This window comes from Macaca thibetana, chromosome 20, assembly GCF_024542745.1.
Source record: "Macaca thibetana thibetana isolate TM-01 chromosome 20, ASM2454274v1, whole genome shotgun sequence".
Lineage (NCBI taxonomy): Eukaryota > Metazoa > Chordata > Mammalia > Primates > Cercopithecidae > Macaca > Macaca thibetana.
In genome coordinates, this window is record NC_065597.1 from 20846883 (window position 1) to 20873570 (window position 26688).

Consider the following 26688-nt stretch of genomic DNA (forward strand, 5'->3'; position numbering starts at 1 on the left):
TATTTAATGGGATTAATGGTATCTGCACTTCTTGCTTTTCTCAGCTTGTTACAAAGTTTAATGAGATGTGTATGAAAGCACATGACAAACTGTGCTGTACTATACAAACAGAAGAAAGTGTTATTATTTTAAGGAACTGTCCCCCAGTTTTCCTGTATCTTCCCTCACATGTCTTCAGATCCCTCATTCTATGTTTTGAGCTTTTCAGGGTCTCTTTTTCAAACCTCTGTCTTCATTCCTTCAAGATGCTATGTCTCAATAATAACTCTTTAAACTTAGCCTCTGACTAATAATTTAGTATGAGAAGAAAACTGAGACAGTCTTATATTATTTATTAAAATTGTACCAATCTTTGAGAAAAATAGGATTACCTGGCAGAACTTTATGTCAGGCACTTTCCAACACTATGTCTTTTTTTTTGCAACGATCTCAAATGTTTAAGAGCTGTATAAAAATTTTACTCCCTTTGTGGGCCTGAGTAATCAGGTGTAGTCATTGCCACCCCCAAAAACATTCTAACTAAGAATCATATTACCTTAGAGAATACTGGAAACTGTAATTGTGCAAAACAGGGGCATGTCAATGCCCCTGTTTTTTTGTTTTGTTTTGTTTTTATTTTTTTTTCTGTTGTGGTGGAAAAAGAAAAGGATTAGACTCAAGTTTTTAAGTTCATAGATTTCACTATTTACTATCTGTGTGGCCTTGGGCAAATAACTTATTATCTCTAAACAAACAAAGTTATTTGTTTTGTCTGAGGAAAAATAAATAGAATCAACAATGTCTGTCCCAATGCGTGATTGGGAGTGATTGATAATGGTATTCGTTTGAGTTTGTATCTTTTGGTTTCATGTGACAGGGACCACACAGGTAATCCAAACAAAGAGCTTCTGCTATAAACACATGTGTGAAGTAATGAAGGAACTCATGGAAATCAGAGAGCAGGAGGTGTGATGGAGCTGGACCTCCCCAAGCTCAGAGACTGGACCTGTGCTCATTATAGGGAACTCGGCAATGGAAGTCTACAAAGCCTCATCCCGGTGCAGGGAGTTGGGTTGACTCTGTTGCTCTTCATGTTTTTTCTTTTAATTCTTCCATCTATTGACTTTTCCACGTATGCTTCACCAAAGCTCGGGTCAACTAGGTCTCTCTCACTCACTTCTGTCTTTTGACATCCTTTCTGTTGCTAAGTCGTTCTCTTGATGTGTGTTTCCCAATTCACAGTTTTACAAAGAACAGCCAGTTCTTGGACCGGCTCATTTATTCAGTTTAAGGAATATGCTCCTGTCTAGATTATGAATGGCCACTCCTCCAATAGTGGGCCCACATTGGTGCAATCAACTCTCTGCAAAGGGGAAGATATAAAGAGCTGTAAACATGGCTCTTGTATGTGCAAGGGCGGGGCATAGAGAAGTTTCCCATAAAGAGGTAGAGCGTGTTGCCTAAGGGGTCAGGTTCTAGACTTTGCATGAATTCAAATCCCGACTTTGACACTTTGAAAAGATGTCATGGCAAGCAAGTGACTTACGCTCTCTGGGTCTCAGTTTTCTGATCTGAAAAATTAGTGTGATAGTTCATACCTCATAGGAGGAGTATTGATGAGTCTTAAATAACAAAAGTCAAGCACTTAGCACAGTTCTTGACACAAACTAAACCCTCAGCAAAAGCTAGCTATATCCATATCAGGAGAAACAGGTTTGATCCAACACTTGGGGGTACTCTATTAACAATTATTTACATCCCCTTTGTGTGGAGATAAACAATACTGACCTGTCCTGGTCTCTGTCTCCAAAATACACCCACATCCTAAAAATAGGGGGCATTCTCCATGACCTGACAGAATCACCTAATGCCTCACTGAGGAAACAGGGTGCTACAGGCTTTTGAAAAGTCAGCGTTAGGCTCTTCTCACTGGAATTTAAGTAGCTGACTCTCAGTTTACCATCACTGGGCCCAGTTCATGCTGGATGGCGAATGCAGGCAGCCCAGTTGAGCAGCGTACTAAGTGTCAAAGATGAGGCCTTCTCCAGGGGGCTGCCATGTTTGCAGAAATGGCAACTAATTTCTTCCAGCATTTTTCCAACAGGGTCTTGGGAAATCATTGGTTTTCACGCAAAGAAAAACACAGTGAGCTAAAATATACATTAAATGAGATGGAGTGCTTGTTTCAGGATGTAGAAATTTCCTTTACTGTTATACAGTGATGCTTTATTTATTTGGTTGTGTCAGAAAATCAGCCGTTTTATACAAGTGAAGTTCAGAGATAGCTGAAGTTTTTCCATGTCAGTTCTGAAAGTGTTTTTAACCTTTTTTATGAGTGTCTTCCTAAAATATATCACATACTTCTGCCTTCTTAACTGAAGATGCAAATTTCAAGGCTAACATGTATTGAATACTGACTACGTACCTGGCACCACATGTCAGTGCTTTATGTGCATTAATTTTCAATGACAGCCCCGTGAAGTAGGTACTATCCTAACTCCCACTTTACAGATGTGGAAACTGAGGCATAGAGAAGTTCAGTAACTTTTCCCAGGTTATAGAGGTAGAAGTGGTAGAACTGGGATTTGTACCCCACGCTCCCCAAGCTCTTAAGGAATTGGCCATGTTATTGGGTAACATTTCAGTTAATAACTGACCTGGATAACTGCTAACCGTTAAAGTAGGACCTTTGGGAGTCTACACATATCATTCAGAAACGTATCCATTACTCCAAACATTCTTTGACTGCTTTTTAAAAGGAATTAGTACTCAAACTGGCAGCACATATTTTTGAATATCCATGACTCTTTCTTCATTCAGCAGATGCTACTTGAATCCCTACTATATTTCTTTGGGTCCGATGCATGCCAGGCACACTGGAAGCAGAGAAATATGAGGCATATGGCTGCCTTCAAGGAGGGCGCACTTTAGAGAAGCACCGGCTGGGACAGTATGTGAAACTTCTCTAATTTGTGGTTGGGAAAACTTTGAGAAGGTGGTGAGTTTTGAGCCCACACTTCAAGGAAATCATTTTACTCATCTTTATTCAATCCCTTTGTATGAGACTCATAAGTGAGACCAGTGGACACACGTGGAGTTAGATGCTTCCTTGGGTCCAAAGAGATCAGGGAAGAAATAGGAAAGACGTGCTTAAGAACTAGTTCAAGTCGGCCAGGCACAGTGGATCATGCCTGTAATCCCAGCACTTTGGGAAGCCGAGGTGGGCGGATCACCTGAGGTCAGGAGTTCAAGACTAGCCTGGCCAACTTGGCGAAACCTCATCTCTACTAAAAATACAAAAATTAGCCAGGCATGTTGATGTGCACCTGTAATCCCAGCTACTTGGGAGGCTGAGGCAGGAGAATCGCTTGAACCCGGGAGGCGGAGGTTGCAGTGAGTCAAAATCGCACCATTGCACTGCAGCCTGGGCAACAAGAGCGAAGCAAAACTCCATCTCAAAAAGAAAAAAAAAAAGAACTAGTTCAAGTCATCTAGCTTGGAAAAGAAGCTGTGGTTGGATGCTAATGGATGTTGGGTCACACTGAAGAGTGTACTTTCTATAGTACGAGTCTTTCTGAGATGGTGGCTTCTAAAAACAGAAAGTACAGGCTGGGCAAAGTAGCTCACGCCTATAATCCCAGCCCTTTGGGAGGCCGAGGCAGGTGGATCACCTGAGGTCAGGAGTTCAAGACCAGCCTGGCCAATATGGTGAAACCCCGTCTGTAATAGCCGGTCATGGTGGCAGGCGCCTGTAATCCCAGCTACTCAGGAGGCTGAGGCAGGAGAATTGCTTGAACCTGGGAGGTGGAGGTTGCAGTGGGCCGAGATTGAGCCATTGCACTCCAGCCTGGGCAACAAGAGCAACACTCTGTCTCAAAAAAAAAAAAAAAAAAAAAAAAAAAAAAAAAAAAAAAAAAAAAAAAAGTACATTACAACCACATCTGTTGGGAAAAAATCCATGTTTAATGAGATGTGTTTTCCCATGTGATTAGCAAATGGGTGTTAAATGAAATTCCCAAGAGTAGTTCTGATAAAATAAAAAGAGTCCAGGAGCATTGCTAATAGCATCATTGGAATCAAGTGTATGGTTTTCCATTATGATGACTTTGATATATTTTATTAACTTTCTTATTCCAAAAGTAATGTGTTAATCAGAAATTTCCAGTAATATCTCTCATCTGGAAATAACTTAGATTTTTAAAACACTCCAGTATTTCCGTATCTATTGGGGCATTCCTTTGATCTCTCTTTGAGTCCCGTCTCCTCCAGCGGAACATAATGTTATCTCCTGATGGCTCATATTCTTTATTATGGGAGCTGTTTATGCATAGTGCTGGTGTAAGTGTGCGTGATGATTGAGGAGAGATGGTTGGTTGTTTTGAGACCTTTTTAGTTAGGTCTTCTTTCTTTTTCTCAGGCACTGGCTGGTTGCCATTGGGTCTGGCTGCTTTCCATGTGTCTGTTTATAACCTCTTCCTGGTAAATTTTTTACCTTTGATTAAGTACTAGGAATTCTAATAGCCAGGCTAGTCAATATGTTTTTAGAGTAAGCATAAACAGGTTCTGAGAGAAGACAAAGGGGCCATCTCTTGAATCAGTGTAAACTCTGCAGCTACTGCTTTCACTGCCACAAATGTATTACTTGTCTGCATAGAGGTAATTGAATTTTGCTTTATTGGTGACATCTAGCTAAGTGGCATTACTCTTAGTGATACTTTGCCAAAAAGAAAAAAAAAAGAGAGACGAAGGAGTGAAGAAGGGAGGGAGGAAAGGAGGAGAAGAAAAGGAAGAAAAGAAAACCAGGTCGGTGCATTCTTTTGGATCTCATGTTGAATTTCTCTCCTTTCACGTTTGCTTTTCACAGTGGATTAAACTTCATTGACTTGATGGTGCGACAAGGGAATATTGACAACCCTCCCAAGACTCCCCTGGTGCCAGGATTTGAGTGTTCTGGGATTGTTGAAGCTCTGGGGGACAGCGTGAAAGGATATGAGGTAATGTTTTGATTCTCACTTGAAGAGTAATATTCATTTCGAATCCATTGAGACAACAAAAGATGATGCAGAAAGAAGTGTTTGAAATAACCTATGGCATGCATTATTATTATTGTCTTCTTATTTGGACTGTTGACAATGTTTATAGTCATTAAGGTCTCATGCCTTTCTTATGGACTATCTTGGTTGCTCCCGGAAACATTCTGGTGCAGTGAGCAGGACAAATCTTGTCTCCCCCTTTAGTCATGTCATGCAGCTATTAAACAAAAGTGTTTGGTGTTGGATTAACTAAGTGTGCGTAGCCCCTTCCCATATCCAGAACTCTCATTTTCTCATCATCTTCAGCTCAAAATGCAACTACAAAACACAGAAGTTTGGAGGAAATGGACTCTCTATTACATAGCTTGGCTCCTTCAGAGTCACTTAACTGGTACATTTAAGTGATCATTTATAAATCCCTAACTATTTCAGGGATTGGGAAAGTAGCATTTTGGATGAAGAAGATCTTAAAGAGTGAAGTACCTGATAAGTAGAATGGAGTTGGCCATGGACTGATGGCTTTGGAAGTAGCGAAATGGGCAAAAAGGTTTATTCTATTATACTGACTACTTTCGTATGTGTTCAAAATTCTCCTTTTTTAATTTGTAAAAAGATGTATGACCTTTCCTACTATTATAACGCAAATCAAATAGAAACCAATCTATAAAAACTCAGAACCTGTGCGCAAGTCAATTGCACAAAATTGCAGTCGTTTGGAGTCAGAAAAACCAATGCAAATCAGGTACAAGAGCTCTTACTCATAACTAAGTGCTCCCCTAGGGAGGAATGAACATTTGAGAACCGACTATAATCAGAACCATGGAGAAGTTATCTTTTTAAAGCCTCCACCACAGCCCTGCAAAGCAAAGATTGTTATCCCCTTGCAGATGAGGTTTGAGAGGGTTCAGTAATTTTCTGTGAGGTCAGAAGGGTAGTTAGGACTAGCAGAACCCGGATTTAAATCACCAGCGCTTGTTTATCCTCTTTACAGTCTCATGATCTTCACTCCCTACTCCCAGCCCCCAAATACTGCGATAATAAATGCAGGACAGGAGAACTAAAGAAGAATTCTACAAAATGCAGTGCCAAAATGCCCTTGAAATGGAATTGGAGCCTGGTTCTCAGTCTCAATGTGTCTGAGCCTCAGTATCCTGTGAAAATATCAATATGCTCCAAATTCATTACGGAAAATGTCTGGAAATCTCATCCCACTTATCAGTAGTTTTGCCAATGGTATCCAGATAAGACAGCAGATACACGTTGAGGAAGAGGCCGTAAATGAGCCTTTTCTTTTTTTTTATATACGAATTTACATTTTTCTGTCCCCAGGTAAGCAATATAACCAGAGGCACACTATCTCACCCTGAAAGTGCTACACATAAGAAATACTATCTTCTCTTCAATCCTCCACATGGTCCCCAAAGAAAAGATCACGCAGCTCACTCCATTAACCCCGAGCATTGAATAAATAACCAATTATTTTAGAATATAACAGGAAACAGGGACATTGTTGGACTTGGTTTAGAGGGAGAACTTACTATTCTTGATTATGTATATTTTTCCTTTCAGTATGACTTATCTTTTGCTAATTTGCCCTGGCTTGTTTACCACCAAGCCCACCCTTCAAACTCTGTCCCTTCCCATGACTTGTGGCTGCACCAAAAAAATAAGTCACCTACTCGTTTCCAGTTAGGGTGCCATATGGGAGAAAACTGGCACTAATATTCCTTCTGTAATTTTGACTTAAGATCTTCAGTCATATTGGAGATGGAATTCCTTGCAGCAGCACACTGAATGGCTCTCTCGGTTTGATAGATGGCAAGAGATGATGAAAAGCCATCACCGGAGGCCCAGTAATAAAGGAATAATTTGGGTGCATTTTGGCTGCACCCAAATTATTTTTTTTTCTTAGCAGAATCAAATAATGAGATGAAGTGGATATGTATTAAATGTGCTGACCTCTGCACTCTGAGGCTGGAGCTGAACCTATGGCTTGGACATATTTGCTATTTTGATAATGAAATGGAAGTGATGCAGCAAAGTCGAAGAAGAGATGTGTGAGCAGCCAGCCTGCAGTGATGACCATGAGACCACTGTCAAGGTGGTTGAAATATTCTGTTCATTAGACTCTGTGCTGACCCTGGAGGCCATCAGCTACGCTGTGGGACTGAGGCTGTATCTTTGAGTTTTTGTGATTCTGTGAAGAAGAGGATGCTAGTGTTAGACCCTCGTTATCTTCTGAGGCACTGAAGATGATATTCTTTTCTTTTTTTTGTTTTTTTCTTTTTAGATGGAGTCTCACTCTGTCACCCAGGCTGGAGTGCAATGGCGCAATCTCAGCTCACTGCAACCTCTGCCTCCCGGGTTCAAGTGATTCTCCTACCTCAGCCTCCTGAGTAGCTGGGATTACAGGTGCCTGCCACCACGCCTGGCTAATTTTTTGTGTTTTTAATAGAGACGGGGTTTCACCATGTTGGCCAGGCTGGTCTCAAACTCCTGACCTCAGGTGATCCGCCCATCTCAGCCTCCTAAAGTGCTGGGATTATAGGCGTGGGCCATCGCCCCTGGCCTGAAGATGATATTCTTCACATTCATCAATTGGTCTTCACCCCTTCCGGGGATTAGGACACTCACTGACAGTGGGATAGCCTCTCTTTCCCCTCAGTTTCCTCCTTAGACAGCTGTTCCTCCTGCTTCCTGAAGTATAATGAGTCAGTATTTAACTGCTGATTGCTAAACTGTGAATTCCATCAGGTCAGGAACCAATCTGTTCTGTTAAAGAGCGAACATGTATTGCTCTTTCCTCATTTTCCGTGCACCATGTTAAGCGCATTGTGTGTGTATTATGACATTTAGTTTTCATAAAGACCTTTTACTAATATTATACCCATTTTGGAGCTGAGGAGACTGAACCCTGAAAAGTTCAACTAATATTTCCACACTTTGTAGGTTCCCCTGTTATGCACCCGTAACTTTATGTTTCCTTTGGAGCACTTATCTCAAGTGTAATGAATTAATTATTTGTATCTGGAATCAGACTATCTGAGGCCATTTCTTTAACGGTTTCAAGAGGGTTGAGGTGGGCTCCCACCCCTGGTCAGATTGAACTTTTACCTAACGCTAGGAGGAGATGACTACAGTCATGGTGACTCCCAGGGTTTCCATAATTCTCCCTCTACAAATATATTAGCACTAAGAAAACTCACCGTGGCCTTGGGTGAGGCTACGGCCAGCTAGATGAACCAGTGCTGCTTTAGAATCCCCCTAAAATCAGCAAAAACACACATTTAGCTGAAGACCAAACCCCTTACCAAGAAAAGGAAAGCTCATCGATACTCACATCCTCAAGCTCGAGCTCTGTCGGGGTGTTTCCCATTGTCTCTGTATCTTTTCCTGCAGAATAAGAGAAGGACTCTCAAACCAGCATGAGCCGTCAGTCAGGATAGCCTCCTCTTAGTAACCGCTTGTCTTAGCAACACCAAGAAAGTGGAAACTAGCTGGAACAAGGGAGAGCTCTGCAGAGAGACAGATCTGAACTGGAAGCCTTTCGCTTCTGCTTCTGCTCCTCAATGACTCCTTCACCCTCTAGCCTCAATTTTCCCATCTGTATAAAGGGCACAGTAATAGTTCATTATTAGTCATCAACTTCAAGAACTTCATGGAATTCTTGTGGGAATTATGTAAGGTCATGTAAATAAAGGCACTTAGCCCAGATTCAGGAACATACTAGTTTTTGTTTTGGTAAATGCCATTTATCATTATCAATAACAATAGCTCCTAGCACCCCTGCCCCAGCAGAGTTTCCCTGCCCCGGCAGTCCCTGCCCTAACAGTGCATTCTAGTCAATTGCAGACACTGGTTTTCCCCTTTAGACCTAGAGATGTTTCCTATGAGACTATTGAAAGCTTCTCCAGGATTGAATTTCTTCCCTTATTCTCTCCCATTTCCCACCCATGGAGAAGTTAGACAAGGTTCAGTTACTTGTAATTATCCATCAACCCATCACTCACTATGCACCAAGTGTTGGGTCGTGCGCTGAGAATCCATAAATCAATGAGACCCAGCCTCTGCCCTCTGAGATCTCCCCACTTAGAGGGAGGCTAGTCATGTAAAAGGATAAGCCAATATTATAATGGGATCAGCACAATGATGAAGGATTACATAAGGAATCAAGTGGACTTTTGTTGAAATCTTGTCTTTTTTTTTTTTTTTTTTTTTTTTTTGAGACAGGAGTCTCACTCTGTTGCCCAGGCTAGGGTGCACTGGCACGATCTCAGCGCACTGGAACCTCCATCTCACAGGTTCAAGTGATTCTCCTGCCTCAGCCTCCCAAGTAGCTGACATTACAGGCAAGCGCCACCACACCTGGCTAATTTTTTGTATTTTCAGTAGAGAAGCGATTTCGCCATGTTGGCCAGGCTGGTCTCAAACCCCTGACCTCAAGTAATCTACCTTCCTCAGCCTCCTAAAGTGCTGGGATTACAGGCGTGAGCCACCGTGCCCAGCCTGAAATCTTGTCTTTACCACTTACAACTGTGTGGTCTTGGGCAGCTTATTAACTGCTTTGAGCTTTAGGTTCCAGTCTGTAAAATGCGAATAACAATAAAAGCTACCACATAGGGTTGTCATCAGAATTAAATGCAGTAATTTAATTTACTGTGTACTCAGTGCCAGCATACAAGCAGCACTCAATAAACACAAATACTAGCAGCAATAAGAAGACATGTCAGTTCTGCTTTTGTAGGGGAAGGTTGGTCATCAGGGAAAGTTTTGGAGAAAACATTTGAGCTGAGCTTTAAAGGAAAATCAATACTTTCCCAAAAGAAAGAGAGTGCCAACTGCAGAAACAGCAGATACAAAAGCATGAGGGTGTGAGCATGCACTTTCCTGTGTTTCCTGCTGCTTTTCCAGCATGGCCATAAGGGAGACACAGGCGTCAATACTGAACAAGCACAGGGGCTGAGTGTTCCTTTCTCCTTTGCTCACATTGTCTGAGCTCCCACCCACTGCTGCCACTTCTTATTGTTAGCTGATGTTTTTTATTTTTATTTCTATTTTTATTTTTTGAGATGGAGTTTTGCTCTTGTTGCCCAGGCTGGCATGCAATGGCGCAATCTTGCTCACTACAGCTTCTGTCTCCCAGGTTCAAGCAATTCTCCTGCCTCAGCCTCCCGAGTAGCTGGGATTACAGACATGTGCCACCTTGCCTGGCTAATTTTGTACTTTTAGTAGAGACGGGGTTTCTCCATATTGGTCGGGCTGGTCTCGAACTCCCAACCTCAGATGATCCACTCACCTCAGCCTCCCAAAGTGCTGGGATTATAGGTGTGAGCCACTGTGCCTGGCCTGGCTGATGTTTTATTCTTAATTGTACCCTCTCTGGGACAGACTGCTGTCACCACCAGTGTGGAGAGCCACTCCCTTCCAGTATCCATGAAGTCTAGGGTCATTTAGGGGCTTGGGGAAGGGGAGAAAAGAAGGCATGTGGGGGCTGAGCCACAGATAACATACAGGTAAGTCTAGGCAAGGACTTCTCCCTCTGCAGCAGTCCGGGGAGGATTCAGAGAGGGGAAGACCTGCTTAGGTTTATGCCAGGCTACCCAAGGATAAGGAAAGGAGATGCAAAGAGGCAGTGAGAATGTCCTCCTTGCCCAGCTGTCAGATCATCATGTTGATTAATTACTTGCCTCTTTTCTCAAAGCGAGCAGACTAGACTTTGCCTTGCTCTTGTTGCTGTCACGACAGCCCCAGAAGACACACTAGGGCAGAGCAATTTGATTCTGTGGTTCAGGCGTCTTTCCTGAATTAGGTCACCCCAAACCCCCGCCCCGACAGAGTTGCCCTGGCAGCTGGAGAGAGGTGGCCAGGCTCACTTAGAACATTGTTGATGCTGTCCCCAACTGTCTCATTCACCTGAACTCCTCATTACCCAGGTCTGAATGGCACCAAGATCAGTCTGTTGTCTTTATACTATACCATCCTGTAGCCAAACGGACAATCAAGTCCTCTGGATCCTGTTCCAGACACACACTGAGGCTGAAGCAGCTCTATTCCAAAATACACAGAACTGGCCAACCTGGAAAATCCCCACGGTTTTGAGAGAGCTCACCTCCAGGCTACTCTGACATCCCTTGACCCCACCCACCATTCCCACACCCAAAAAATGAACTCTGTTATCTTTGGACCAATATCTGAAACATCGCCATCGTAATTTCATGCTTTTGACTTAAGACTGCATTCTCTGCTGAAATATTATCCCTTCCAAGTAGATTTGCCTCTAAGCCCTATCACTCATAGCACTTGCCATATGAAAATTATGAAAATATCAGGGAGTATGAATAATTTGAAAGCATGAGCTGTACCTCATTTACAGTTATATCTCCAGTGCCTGGAACCTAAGATCAAGAAGGGGCTTCATATGCAAACATGGCTCATTGTGATGTCATGGAAAAATATTTGGAATTAGACAGGGTTCACTCTGTATGTCATTAGGCAAGATACTCAACCATTCTTAGCCTCAGTTTCTTCATATTATAATAAGAATAATATCCTATTAAGCTTTCACGTAGATTAAATAACTGACAAAATGAAGATTACAGTCTAGTACATTATGATTGTTTAGCAAATCATAGATTTTATAGTGATCAAATGTGCATATAGAAAAACCACTTGGCCGGATGCAGTGGCTCATGCCTGTAATCTCAGCACTTTGGGAGGCCAAGGCGGGAGGATCACTGAGGCCAGGAGTTCACAACCAGAGATGGGTGAAACCCTGTCTCTACTAAATACGAGAAAGGAAAAAGAGCCAGGCATTGTGGTGCATGCCTATAATCTGAGCTACTTGGGAGGCTGAGACAGGACAATCGCTTGTACCTGGGAGGCGGAGGTTGCAGTGAGCTGAGATGGCACCACTGCAGTCCAGCCATCTCAGAAAAAAAAAAGAAAAGAAAAATAAAAACTCTCATGAGGAGGAATCCATTCTCCAACCAGGCTGTAAGTTCTTCATGCTTGGCTGTGAGGACTACATTTTTGAGAAGTCCTAAAGTAAGGACAGAAGTTTTCCAGGTGACAGGTGGTTTCAAAAGCATGAAGGAGGGCTCTGCATCGTTTTGCTACCTTCCTTATGTGCACTGACACTTCCCAGGACTTTTGCTACCACCTAAATAATGTTCAGAGTTTCAAGGAATGGGTTCTCAACTAACCAACTTAGCTTGTTCTGGAGAGGAGAGGGTAGTGGCTGAAGATGGGTGGACAAGAAACATAGAGCTCTCAATGGTTCATTAAATCAGTTGTATTGTGAAATGTACACAGTAGCTTTTTCACTGCAAATTTATTTTTAAAGTTATGTTTTGTCGACGTTTAAAAAAAAATGATTGTGATACTCAAAAATTTGGATAGAGTTAAGTGTATGAGTCAATAGAAACAATGTGTTTGGACCATGGATAGCTCCCAATAATACTTTTTTTTTTTTTTTTTTTTTTTTTTTTTTGGAGACAGTGTCTTGCTTTGTTGCCCAGGCTGGAGTGCAATGGTGTGATCTCAGGTCACTGCAACCTTCGCCTGGGTTCAAGCAGTTCTCCTGCCTCAGCCTCCTGAGTAGCTGGGACTACAGGCACACGCCACCATACCTGGTGAATTTTTGTATTTTTAGTAGAGATGGGGTTTCACCATGTCAGCCAGGCTGGTCTTGAACTCCTGACCTCAAATGATTCACCCGCCTCAGCCTCCCAAAGTGCTGGGATTATAGGCATGAGCCACAGCACCCGGCCAGCTCCCAGTAATTCTGTTCTCTCCTTGAGCCTCTGTCATGAGGTAGTCTCCACTAACTCTGTATTTCCCCATGCCCAGATTGGGGACCGTGTCATGGCATTTGTCAATTACAATGCCTGGGCAGAGGTGGTCTGCACACCAGTGGAGTTTGTCTACAAGATCCCGGATGACATGAGCTTCTCTGAGGCTGCTGCATTCCCCATGAACTTCGTCACAGCCTACATGATGCTGTTTGAAGTTGCTAACCTCCGGGAAGGGATGTCTGTGCTCGTGCACTCAGCTGGTGGTGGCGTGGTAAGTCAGCTGTTTGTAACTTCTCTTCTTTAAGGTCATGATGGTGGAAGTGGAGTGACACCCCCCTGAGGTCTTACGTGAGCTATGTCCTTTAGTAGGAATCATCACTGTGGTTCTGGTGGAGTTCACATGGACAACAGAGCCCATATAGATGATTGCATTGGGGATAGGATAAGCCTGAGAGATGGTTTCTCTGCAGTTTTGGAAGGTCGCCAAAATGACCTGTGAGGAAACAGTGGCTCTCAGAGATGGTTCCTGTTGAGAGTCTTGGTATCATGATGAAAGGTTGTGTCAATCATTGTAAGATGTCTTACAAGTCATCTACAACTGCTATTATTTGAAATGACAAAATGGTCATTTTGTCTGTGATTTAGTTTTTTCAATAAATTGCAGTGGACTGGAGATGGTTCCCATATTAATGACATTCTTACTAATTTGTATTCTACCATATTTTCTTGAGTGGGAGAAAGGTGGGCAGAGTTTGTACTACCACACTAGAAATCAGACATAAACCTGAGTACATTCATGAAAGTGGGTGCACATGTCAATGTCATCAGTCAGGTGTGTCTCTGCCAAGGGGGAGAATGGCGGAAATCAAAATTTCTGCTGTGGATTTCAGGGATGGCAGAAGTTTCTCCCGTGGTTTGTCTGTATCTCAGTGCCAGTCATTCACTGTATACTGCATGCCCGCTTCCTGGCAAGCACTATGTCTGTCATTGGTCTACTGGGGTCTGGGTGGAACGTTAGTGTTTCCGAGAGTGGAAAGTACTACCCACTAGTTCAAAACATATTTATTAAACACATAGCATGTTCTAGACTCTGTGGATATAGAGATTAATATTCTATCTTAGAGGCTTTGATTGGTTCTCAGCGTCACTGATTGTGTGGTTTGATGGACTCAGAAATAAACTCTTATGATTTGGTGTATCTCAGAGATATTTCACTGGAGGTTTTGCTAGCATACCATTGATTTGAAAAAAGAAGGCCGGGCGCAGTGGCTCAAGCCTGTAATCCCAGCACTTTGGGAGGCCGAGACGGGTGGATCACGAGGTCAGGAGATCGAGACCATCCTGGCTAACACAGTGAAACCCCGTCTCTACTAAAAATACAAAAACTTAGCCGGGCGAGGTGGCGGGCGCCTGTAGTCCCAGCTACTCGGGAGGCTGAGGCAGGAGAATGGCGTGAACCCGGGAGGCGGAGCTTGCAGTGAGCTGAGATCTGGCCACTGCACTTCAACCTGGGTGACAGAGCGAGACTCCGTCTCAAAAAAAAAAAAAAAAAAAAAAAAACTTGGCATTCTATAACTATCAAAACGCTATATAGTGTGGAGCACATTTCTGTTGTTTCTATCTAAGAAAACAAGCTCACCTCCAGAACCATGAAGGCAAAGATAGGAAACTTTAGGAATGCCTTAAGAAAAATATCTTCAATCACTTTAGCAAATTTGCTGATGTCTTTTGACCATGAATAAAGACATAATAAAAACTAAGCAGCCCGTAGAAAAGAAACGGCTTTCAGTTCCAGTGGATCTGCTAACAGCAAGCGAGCCATTTAGAATGCTGGCATTTATGATCTTAGTGTGCTCAGCATACAAAGCATTAGAGACTTGTTTTCATACGATCAGCATAAGCTTCAGTCTTTACAATGATGCTGGACTCAGTTCTGCTGAGAATTCATGTTTATACATTGTTACCTATGATATTTCATTTCATGTTTTTATTTTTGTTTTGTTCTTGGAGCAAAGAAGAATGTATCAGGGGCATGCGTCTTACAAAAGAGAAAATAATCTTGGAAAATAAAGTTTTTATCATGCTTTATTCTGGGCTTACAGATGCTACCAACAATACTAACTAAAGTATTAAACAGGTGAAGGAACTGGGGAAAGTGGATAATGAGGACTGGAAAATAAGTCAATGCACATAGCACAGGCTCTGTAGTCCTAAAACTTTGCTGAAGATGAACAATAGTTTCGTCTCTTAGCTTTCTAATAGTGAGTGAAAATAGGGGGAAATGGTCATCCACATGAACTAGTGTTCATTTGATTGAAATAAAGCAGTTACTAGGGGTAACCATAGCTAACACTGGTTTTGGAGACCAGAGGACTCTTTCTTTCTCTGTGGTTTCTCATAAGAAATGTATGCTGAAATGCAATAAACATCCTCAACAAAGCTGTTATAGTAAATGCAACTATTTCCATGAAGTTTTTTCTTAGGGTGCACTCCTAATGTAATCTAAGAGCAACAAAGTAAAGCAAAATGTAGTGAGAGCATATATTCTGGGGCCAAAAGGATGTGGTCTGGTTTAATCTTCAGACAGAGTTGAAAAGCTCAGTTGGACCCATCTCTAGGTGGGCTGGTCTCTCTGAACAGCGTTTCTCGCAACCAAGATTTGATAGGCGGTGTGTGGCAGCTCAAGGTTACCGTTAGAGAAGAGACTTTTGGCCAAGTGCAGATCCACATATGTGAGCACTCCACTGAGCTGGGATGGGTTGGGCACTGTCCTACAAAATCTAAGGAGTCCTGAAGACAGCCCACACCGTCACACTCCCCCACAGGGAGACACCAGTGAGTTCCTGGCACCTGCATGTTACCTTACCTAACAAAAGGAACTTTACAGGTATGACTAAAGTAAGGACGTTGGGATAGGGAAGTTATCCTGCATTATTCAGGATAACCCAGCGTCATCACAAGAGTCCTTAAAGGTAGGAGTGGGGGCCGGGCGCTGTGACTCACGCCTCTAATCCCAGCACCTTGGGAGGCCGAGGTGGGCGGATCACCTGAGGTCGGGAGTTCGAGACCAGCCTGACCAACATAAAGAAACCCCATCTCCACTAAAAATACAAAATTAGCTGGGCGTGGTGGCGCATGCCTGTAATCCCAGCTACTCAGGAGGCTGAGGCAGGAGAATCACTTGAACCCAGGAGGCAGAAGTTGCAGCGAGCCGAGATCACGCCATTGCACTCCAGCCTGGATAACAAGAGCAAAACTCCATCTCAAAAAATAAAAAAACAAAAAATAAAAAAGGTGGGAGTGGGATTCTGAAGAATCAGAGAGAGATTGAGAGAAGCTCTACTGCTGGGTCTGATGGAGGAGGAGGCTGTGAACCAAGGACGCAGGTGGCCTCTAGATGCTGGAAGAGGCAGGAAATGGCCTCTCCTCTGGAGCTTTCAGAAGGAACACAACCCTGCTAAGACCTTCATTTTAGCCCAGTGAAACCCATTTTGCCCTTCAGACCGCTAGCACTTTAGTATCCTAAATCTGTGTTTTGAGCCACTAAGTGTGTGTTAATTTGTTACCACGTACGGGAAACTGATACTACCAGTTTCCCTGGGGGCTGCCTCTCTCCCTCCCTTTTCATTATGGCCAGCCCGCAGAGGCCTGAAGAAAATAAAAGCAGCAAATTGCAGAACTAGGATTCCTACCCCAATTTGCCTGATTCCAAAACCTCTTTCCATTCAACAGCCCAAAATGTTGGGAGAGCCAGCCCAGATTCTTCAGTCCGTCATTTAACAAATATTTGTTCATCCTCTTCCCAGGGCTCAGCATAGATGTTTTCAAGATCCAAAAGACTGGCCCAGGTACACATTTCCTAAGTTGATGTCAGTAAGATGACAAAGAAGATTAAACTAGTAAGAGCTGGGGCAAAAATTTCCTAAATAGGGTTATGTAAAGTATATAGCCCTAATGGCACCAAGACTTCTGAGTTTCATCAAAGGCTGGGATGGGGAATTTGCGGACAGCATGTGAGGAATATCCAACTAAGCTATGGTTTTAAAGAAACTTGAATACAGCATGGAAACATAATTCAGTCCAGAGCAGGCTACACTCTCACTGGAATTGCCCACTGCCTCCATGCTCTGTCATATCTTTGAGGACATTGTTTTCGTCTGACAATAGCATGACCAGATGGCCCCAAATGGCAAAGCTCTTACTAAGATCTTTAGGAAGTGGTTGAAAATTGGCTCACAATCCTTTAAAGGAAAAATAACAGAATAAGTAACAGAATGAGACTCATGTTGGGACCTCAGGAGTTTTGTTGCCAGTCCCGTTTAATGAGCCTTGTTGATGAGGCTGCTGTGACTCTGAGCCTCTTGATGCGGGTGTACTCAGTTTCTGGAGAGTGGCATTACTGTTCATGTGAGGTTATTTGCATTTGTGTCTGATATCTGATGCTTTGTAGTTTTCAGAGTCCTCTTACCTTTATCATCACATCATCTGAGCAGAGATTACTATAGGCAGTGAGCAAGCATCGTTCCCATTTTACAGAAGTGGAAGCTGATGGTTAGAGAAGATGAAGTGAACCTAGGTGCCAGCATGTGCCCCGGCTTCCCGACCCCATTCGATGCTGTCACTGCTCCACCACCCCCAGCCAGACCCTCGAGGGAGATGAGATGCCCCTCTATTCTGTGCATCTTCAGAAACTGTCTCAGGGAAGATAAGGCAAGATTAGCACTCTCCCCTCCAGCCACTCAGACCTCACTCTACTCAGAACACTCTTTATCTTATGGTGCGCTCCTAATGTAATCTGATAGCATCAAAGTAAGCAAAATTTGAAGCTCTGAACTTCGTGCCTTTTCACATGCTGTTTTTTTCTTTCCAAAATGGTATTCTCTCCCAATTCAGATGTCAGATCCTCTGGAAAGCCATGCTGTCCTCTCTTGTCTGGGTAGCCTTAGCCCTTTAATAAAAGCTATAGGAGAATCCTTACAGCCTTTTATTTGTTTATGGTTTGATATGGTTTGGCTGTGTCCCCACCCAAATCTCATTTTGACCTATGGCTCCCATAATTCCCACGTGTTGTGGGAGAGACCCAGTGGGAGGTAATTGAATCATGGAGGCGAGTCTTTCCTATGTTCTTGTGATACTGAATAAGTCTCACAAGATCTGATGGTTTTATAAAGGGGAGTTCCCCTGAACAAGCTCTCTTCCCTGCCACCATGTAAGACATGACTTGCTCCTCCTTTGCCTTCCACCATGATTATGAGGCCTCCTCAGCCATGTGGAACTGTGAGTCCATTAAACCTCTAATTCTTTGTTGCTGTTGTTGTTGAGACAGAGTGTCAATCTGTCACTCAGGCTGGAGTGCTGTGGTGCAATCTCAGCTCACTGCAGCCTTCGCCTCCCGGGTTCAAGGGATTCTCATGCCTCAGCCTCCCGAGTAGCTGGGATTACAGGTGCCTGCCACCATGCCCAGCTAATTTTTATATTTTTAGTAGAGACGGGATTTCACCATGTTGGCGAGGCTGTTCTCTAACTCCTGACCTCAGGTGATCCACGTGCCTCAGCCTCCCAAAGTGCTGGGATTACAGGTGTAAGCCACTGCACCTAGCCAAACCTCTTACTCTTTATAAGTTACCCAGTCTTAGGTATTTCTTTATTAACACTGTGAGAACAGAATAATACATGGTTCATCCTCCCAGCAACATTTCATGGGCAGAGTTATCTACTGAAGGCTGTGTTGTTTGGTAAGAAGAAGCCGGGTAAACTGAATACAGTCTTCAGCTCTGTCATTTAATGGGGGGCGGGGCAGGAGGTGGGTGCAGGGGTGCGGGGGGGACGCTAGGCAAAGAACTTAGTTTCTATAAAATGGAAATGGTAACATTTACCTCACGTAAGGATTAAGTGAGAAACAAAGGGCTTAGCAGAATACCTGACATACAATCTATAAATGGTAAGGAGAGAAGATGAGGCAGAGGAGAGAGACAATAGAAGGGAGGGAGAGGTTTCTTTATATTCATAGTACTGGGCACATATCAGTGGCTGAATAAATGTTTATTGAATTACTCCTGTCCAAATATTTGATGCAAAAAAGGTACTGCTTCCATGTATGTGTCAAACTCCCTGAGATGATGAGATATTCTGATATTCTTTCCCCAAACCCATAACCCCAATTGAATCACGATAAAACATAGTACAAGCCCAAATTGAGGGGAATCTATAAAATACCTGAGCAGTACTCCCCAACCCTGTCATGGTAATGAAAACCATAGGAAGACTGAGAAACCATCACAGACGGGAAGAGACAAATGGAAACCATAGGAAGACTGAGAAACCATCACAGATGGGAAGAGACAAATGGAAACCATAGGAAGACTGAGAAACCATCACAGACGGGAAGAGACAAATGGAAACCATAGGAAGACTGAGAAACCATCACAGACGGGAAGAGACAAATGGAAACCATAGGAAGACTGAGAAACCATCACACACGGGAAGAGACAAAGGAGCTACGACAAATTCATGCAAAATGTGGTTTCCTGGACTGAAAAGGGCCATTAATGGAAAAACGGATGGAATCAGAATAAAGTCTGGAGTTTACTTAACCATTTGGTACCAGTGTTGTTTCTTTAGTTTGGATGTGTACCATAGCACTGTGAGGCTGGCATTAAGGAAGTATGGGCAAAGGGTATCTTGGAAATCTCTGTACTGTCTTTTCAACTTCTCTGCAAAACTAAAGTTATTCCAAGATAAAGAGTTGGAGAGAAACACGGAGAGACAGAGTATCTTAGCCAAGGGATTCCATGAAGGCAAATGAGTTTCCAGATTCTTTCACCTCTAAGCATATTATCCACCTCTGCCGTGATGTCGTCTTCGCTTTCCCTACCATAAGGACAGTTTAGAGACAACCTAAAGACAGCTGTATCCTTCTCTAGTCTGCCCCAATTGCAAGTCACAGGAAGGGCTGGAAGAAGCATCCCTGGATCTCCACCGGGCTCAGATGAAGTTTTCTCGACAGGCATCCAGCTAAGACATTTGGGGAAAACACTAAGCAGGCCGAGAGAAGCTTCTCTGATCACCACAGCCTGGGCTGGACCATAGACCTTGGAAGGGAAAGCAGAGCTTAACTTTCAGATGGAGTTAAATTTGGTAGCCACTCAATGATTAAATTCTGTTCATTATGCATGAGGCATTTCCCAGTGTCATTCAAACTGGGAAACGGAACTGGTTCTTACTCTTTTTGTGTCTGGTCCCTGCCACATAGTAAATGCAGTAAATACTTGTGAATCAAAAAGCTGTCACAAGCCATTTTTTTCTTATACTCTAGAAGAGTTATTTGCTCAACTAAGGACAGCCCTGTCAACTGAGTTAATCCCAGGGGGAGGAAATATCATTCCCAGTGATCTTGTAAATTTAAATCCATTAAGCAGTCTTTGGGGTTCTCTCTCATGCTATCCAACAGTCTGAATATTCTTCCCAGATTTTTTGGCTGCCTCTGGTATGTAATATTCATTAAATGAGGTCCCCTTTTCATGGGCCCTATGGCTGTCCCAGCATCACTCCATCCATCATCCCATGGGCCAGCTATGCTGAGTCCATTTCCTTCAAAGCCCCAACTAGCAGGCAATGCATGGGATCTCAGAGCTGGAAGGGAATTAAGACATACACGCACTTTTGTCAGTCAAGTACTATGTACTAGGCTCTTCAAATACACTGTTCATGGCTGGGCGTGGTGGCTGACACCTGTAATCCCAGCACTTTAGGAGGCCAAGGCAGGTGGATCATCTGAGGTCAGGAGTTTGAAACCAGCCTGGCCAACATGGCGAAACCCCATCTCTACTAAAAATACAATAATTAGCCGGGTGTGGTGGTGTATACCTGTAATCCCAGCTACTCGGGAGGCTGAGGCAGGAGAATCACTTGAATCCCGGAGGTGGAGATCGCAGTGAGCCGAGATAGTGCCATTGCACTCCAGCCTGGGCAACAAGAGCAAAACTCTGTCTTAAGAAAAACCGAATGCTGTTCATTTAACCCTCCTAAAATGCTCCCTGTTGAATAGTATGTGACAGAGAAAAGAAGAGTATGAGCTCTAAAGTCAGACTCCTTGGGTTTAGTCCCAGCTCCATCTTCCTAACGACACTTAGACTCAGTTTCTTCATCTGTACAGTGCGGATGATATTAGTGCCAGCCTTAGGTATTACTTACGAACTTGGGGCAGTGCTTGGCACATGACTAAACACCCGCTGATTTCTGAGATTAAGAGTTTGAGTGTGATTTTCTAGGCTGTAATGTTAATTAGTCAGAGGATCCAATTTGAACTCAAATATGGAGAGCTAGAGACTCCCGATTCAGTGCTCTTGACACTACACCACACGGTGGCCTCAGAAACATCTGCACCTCCCTCATTTCTTCAGCCTGTCCCACCGTGAGCCCCAGGATAAGGGAGATTTCACTATGGCCAGATACCTGGTCCCCAGCGTCCTGCAATTATGGGAAACGGAACGCCTGAAACTTTGAAGAGAACTAAATGGCTCTATCAGGTCTTTCATGAATAATCAAAGCAATGAGGATTAACTGCATCTGCACATCAGCAGGAAGGGCTGTGGCTGGGGACTCACTGCAGTGATTAAGACCCTCTTTCCCTAACTGCTGACCCTGGGAAACAGGCCCTTGCCTTCCGAAATGTCAAAGACATTTCTGAGATATGTTGTGGAACAAGGGCCCCACCTCCCTGCTCCCAGAAATCTCTGATGTCCACAGCACGTGACTGCATTCCTCCTATCAGCAAAATGCCTTAGGTTAAAAAATATATAGATCTAAAAACACCTCTCCAAGCCGTGTCTATTGCTGAAAAAGCATCACTCATTCTTTATTTTAATTGTTTTTATCTCCTCGACAGTAAATCATGATTGGCTCAAATGAACTAACTTTATTATAAATATTGTACAGGTGAATTTGGCCTCTGTGACAGGATTTATTCATGCAATATTCATTGAATATATAAGCTCAGGAAGACAGAAGAGCTAAAGTAGATTGAGCTCAATAATTTCCATACATTGTCTATAACAGACTATCGCATCTCATTTTAACAGAGGAAACTGAGACACAGAGAGGTTAAGTAACTTATTCCAGGTCACACAGCTACAGAGAGGAAGAGCTGGCATGTGAACTCTCTTTGAATACAGAGCCCATGTTTTTAAGTGCTAGGCTGTGCTGACAGGTAGGCAGTGCTGAAAGAAGCTGTGCCTCTGTCTAGGGTGAGATGAAATGGATTTCACTCCACGGGTCTTGTTGGTGGACTTTCCCCTCCATGAGTTGAGGACAGCCTGAGGTTTCCCAGGAGCTGAGGAAGCGGGGAGGATCTTTAGTTGACACAGCTGATCTCTCAAGGGGTCAGGCAGATTTGGTGCTTGGAACTACCTTGATCTTAACTATCTGGCTGAAATTAAACCCCAGGCTCCCATGTTCATAAATTAAACCTCAGGCTGCTGTGTCCATGCAATTAAACCTCAGGCTGCTGTGTCCATAAATTAAACCTCAGGCTCCTGTGTCCATGCAATTAAACCTCAGGCGGTTGTGTCCATAAATTAAAACTCAGGCTGCTGCATCTATGAAATTAAACCTCAGGCTGCTGTGTCCATAAATTAAACCTCAAGCTATTGTGTTCATGAAGACAGGGATGGTGTGAACACTTCGTCTCCTGTATCCCAACCACTGAGCTCAGTACCTAGCACATTGCTGCTGCTTCAGAAATGTTTGTAGAAGAAATGAAAGAATCAAGGGAAAGAAGACAGAAAAGGGCCATAACCAGCAGTATGTACGTTATAAAAATGGTATGAAACTTTAGGTTCCAGATTCTGGAATCAGAGCTGGTTTTCATGCCAACTTCTCTGGTTTCCAGGTGAGAGACCTTGAGTAAGTACTTTAACTTCCTTGGACTTTATTTTTTCATCTGTAAAGAACAGGTCTTATATCTATTGTATCCTTATTAAATGGCATTTTAAAAAAGGGATCTTGTAATAGACTTAGAGGTTCCCTGGCACATATTCAAATGTTATCTGGAATTATTCCTATTATATCATTATTATCATTGTCTCATTAGATGATGTTACACAACGACACTTTGGCATTTACAGCCAGAAGCAAACAGGTTAGGCTGACAGTTGAAACCTAGAGGTAGAGGCAAAGAAAGCCAGTCTCAGCTCCCTTGGTCTGTCTTCCCTGACAGCCGCTGCTCCATGCTCTCATGAACTGGTGAGACTGTCTCAAGCCCCTTTCCAAGCATCGCTTTCCTTGACCACATATGAAATAATTGGACTTTAGGGAAAATTTAGCTCTACAGTTCTGGCCGCTTGGATACATGCTGAGAACTCCAAACACAGGGACTTCTCTTGGCTGGGTTTATATGACTCTGGAGACCCGTCCACTTTCCCAGCGACATACCCAAAAGGCCACAGTTGCTTTTATTATTGCCTTTATTAAGAAGAAAAATCACTTCAGTTGGGCAAGGGAGGTGTGTAGCAAGAAGCAGCCTCATTGCCTTTGAGGCGCGTGGTCTCTGTACTTAGCGACCCCCACCAGGCTGTCGGCCCTGGCGCCTCCATCACCCAGGCTGACCACTGGTCACTCTGATTGTGTTCATTTTGCAGCTCACGTCATGGCAAATTTGTCGGTTTCCCTTTTCTTTGCACTCAGCCCCCTACTCTCAACATGCCTGGGCATCCAACTCCACGACAGGATAGAGAGATGAAATCTGAGCACTCCCTGCCCCTCAGACAAGCTTTGTCCCTCTCCCCATCCCACCCCAACAAACTGATCTATACTTCCTGTCTCCTTCCCTTTCCCTCCTCCTTTGCCTCCCTGCCTCTCTCTGTTCCTTTGTCTTGTTGCCCATTTTCATCTCTCTCCCTTTTTTCTTTCTCTGTGTTTCTGTCTCCCTTCCTCTCTTTTCCGTTTCCTTCTCTCCTTCCTTTCTTCTTTTTCTCTTATTTCTTTCCTTCTTCTTTTCCTTCTCTCTTTCTCTCCTTCCTCCCTTCCTCCTTCTCTTTGTCACCTTTATTCTCTTTCTCTCCACTCCCCACCCCCATCTCTTTCTTTCAGCATCTGTCAAGTACAAGCCCTGGGGGTAACTGTGTTGGTCTCTGGGTATTCCATAGTGAGCAAACTCAGGTCTCATCCCATATTCCTGAAGCCTGCAGTTCTGTGGATATGATACAGACTTATAAAGAGGCACATTAGTCATCGATGGCAGTGGTGATTGGTACTACAGGGAGGAGTAAAAGCTGCCGCAGAACATGAGGATGTAAGCACCTGGTCTAGAGGACCCAAGATGACTGTGCTCAGGGACTAAACTGAGGACTGATGTCTGAAGGAGGAGGAGGAAATGGGAGGTGAAGGGAATGAAGGGGGAAAGGGTAGAGTGTTTTAAGAATGGGTGATAACACGGCCGGGCGTGGTGGCTCATGCCTGTAATCCCAGCACTTTGGGAGGCCGAGACAGGCAGATCATGAGGTCAGGAGATCAAGACCTTCCTGGCCAACACGGTGAAACCCCGTCTCTACTAAAAATACAAAAAAAAATTAGCCAGGCGTGTGGTGGGTGCCTGTAGTTCCAGCTACTCGGGAGGCTGAGGCAGGAGAATGGCATGAACCCAGGAGGCAGAGCTTTCAGTGAGCCGAGATTGCGCCACTGCACTCCAGCCTGGGCGACAGAGAGTTACTCCATCTCAATAAAAGAGTGGGCAACAACATGAGACCTGGGCATTTGACAAACTGACCAGAGTATGACAAGTGAGAAGGAGAATAGAGAAAAACGACAGTAAGTGATTGGGTGGTACACAGCCTTGGGGTGGGGTCAGCAATCTGTGTTGTCATGAGCCCTCCAGGAGACTCTAATGCGTGCTCAAGTTTGAGAACCACTGATGCAGAGCACTTGGAACAGAACCAGATGTTCAGCAATTCAATAAGAATTCAATATCACCGTCATTGCATGCAGGGGCTTTAGAACATGCAAAGCACATTAAATATGGAGTTAAAGAATGTGTTGTTACTCATGTCAATCCCCAAATGAGTGTATGTTCACTTATGTCTACGATGGCATAGAGGTAAGAGTCTTTGGGTTGAGACTGACCTATGTTTGCATCTTAGCTTCTGCACCTTGCTGGGTGATCTTAATCAGCTGTTTCATCTCTCTAAGACTCAGTTTCCTCATGTGTAAAACTGGCAAATCATCTCCCCTCCTAAGGTTGCTGTCAAGTTTAACAAGATAATCTATGCAATCATTAGCTCTCCAAGAGAGCTTGCAGTGAATGGTGCCTGTGATTATGCCAATATCATGCCCTACATCAGAGATAATAGGTAACAGAATCATTATCTTGTACACGTTTTAGTGTTTGCTCATACAGGCAGATGGGCAGTCCAGCATATTAGGTGGGGAGGCAGGTAGTCAGGGAAGTCCTCGTAAAAGGGCCCATGTGAATGATTATTTCAAAATCTTTCAAAACTAAACCTATGACCTCTTCCCCTTTTAAACATCTCTGCATGCTGGCCCCGCTGGTGGAAGGGCTGACCTCTCTCTGTAGCATAAAGCCAGTAGTTAGAGTATCAGGAGCATTCCATGGTGTAAAATAACAAGAAAAACAACCCATAAAGAGTATCTAGATGCTCTTCATCTTCCTCAGTTTCTTTTTTATTCTGTGTCCATAAAATCTGTCTGGCATTCAGATCTGTGCTCCTCATCCTGGGAACATTCATTTGGTTTTGCATCTCAGAAGAAAATACTACAGACCAGTTGTATTTGTAAAATACACCACAACTTAGTGATGAATATGTTTACTCCCGTGGTAGGAGAATGCAGTGGTCAGGGCTCTGGACTTGGCACATATGGGTTTGACTCTTGGCCCTGCTATTTGATGATTGTGGGACCTGGGCCACATTCCTTCACCTCTCGAAGTCTCAGCTTCCTCATTTGTAAACACTCATTTAATGCATAGGATCTAGAATGTAACGCATACTTAGCTATTTTTAACTGTAATATTGGAAATCATCTTATTACACAATCCAGCATGGATTTCAGAAGGCAGATATTCAAATTACGTAAGCATGGTTGTTGCACACTTTTTTCAGTCCTCTTCATCTTAAGGGTTACAGTAACTTTAGCTTCAAACCTTAAGCAAGCTACGTGGATTTAAAAGTTAACTATTAAATCAAATGGCCTTGTATGCACCAATAACATGTCATTTTTTTGTTTGTTTGAGGCAGAGTCTTGCTGTGTTGCCCGGGCTGGAGTGTAGTAGTGGAATCATGGCTCACAGCAGTCTCAGCCTTCTGGGCTCAAACAATCCTCCCACCTCAGCCTCCCAAGTAACTGAGACTGCAGGCTCATGCCACCATCCCTGGTAATTTTTTAAAACTTTTTGGTGAGATGGGAACTCACTATTTGGTCCAGGCTGGTCTTGAACTCCTGAGCTCATGCAATCCTCCTGCCTTGGCCTCCCAAAGTGCCAGGAATTAAAGGCATGAGCCACCACACCTGGCCAATAATACGTTTTTTTATGAGCATTTAGAAATGTTCTCATCGGGCAGGAACTCTCTCATTGGGCAGGAATACCCAAGTGTATTTCCTCCTTGTTGACCCATTACACATGACAGATCGTCACCCTCCTACTGGTAGTCATGGGACACTGGAAGCATAAATTACTACCTCCTCTTCTCTTTCACAAATGTCAGCCTTTGTCCACGCTACAGGAATGTCCTCTATGTCAAAGATCTGACAATTCTGTCAAGATATCGCCCTGTCTCCTGGAAACTGCTTTTCAGAGTGGGCTTCATTGTTCTTACAGAGGGAGAAAGGTGTGGGCTTCCTGCACGTGTGAAAAAGCCTGGAAACTGGAGCTC

At 43.6% G+C, this 26688-nt stretch overlaps 1 protein-coding gene and 1 long non-coding RNA gene across 2 annotated transcripts in view; one reads left to right on the forward strand and one right to left on the reverse strand.

Moving 5' to 3' along the window:
• The window catches only part of LOC126944004 (uncharacterized), a 77343-nt gene extending 68939 nt beyond the window's left edge, over positions 1 to 8404 (reverse strand). The window contains exon 1 of the long non-coding RNA XR_007721934.1: positions 8353 to 8404. This is a non-coding gene — a long non-coding RNA (uncharacterized LOC126944004). The remainder of the gene's footprint in view (positions 1 to 8352) is intronic.
• VAT1L (vesicle amine transport 1 like) overlaps positions 1 to 26688 on the forward strand; it is a 188589-nt gene that overhangs the window by 24192 nt on the left and 137709 nt on the right. The window contains exons 2-3 of the mRNA XM_050773214.1: positions 4844 to 4973; positions 12861 to 13076. Coding sequence (XP_050629171.1) covers positions 4844 to 4973; positions 12861 to 13076 — 346 coding nt within the window. The remainder of the gene's footprint in view (positions 1 to 4843; positions 4974 to 12860; positions 13077 to 26688) is intronic.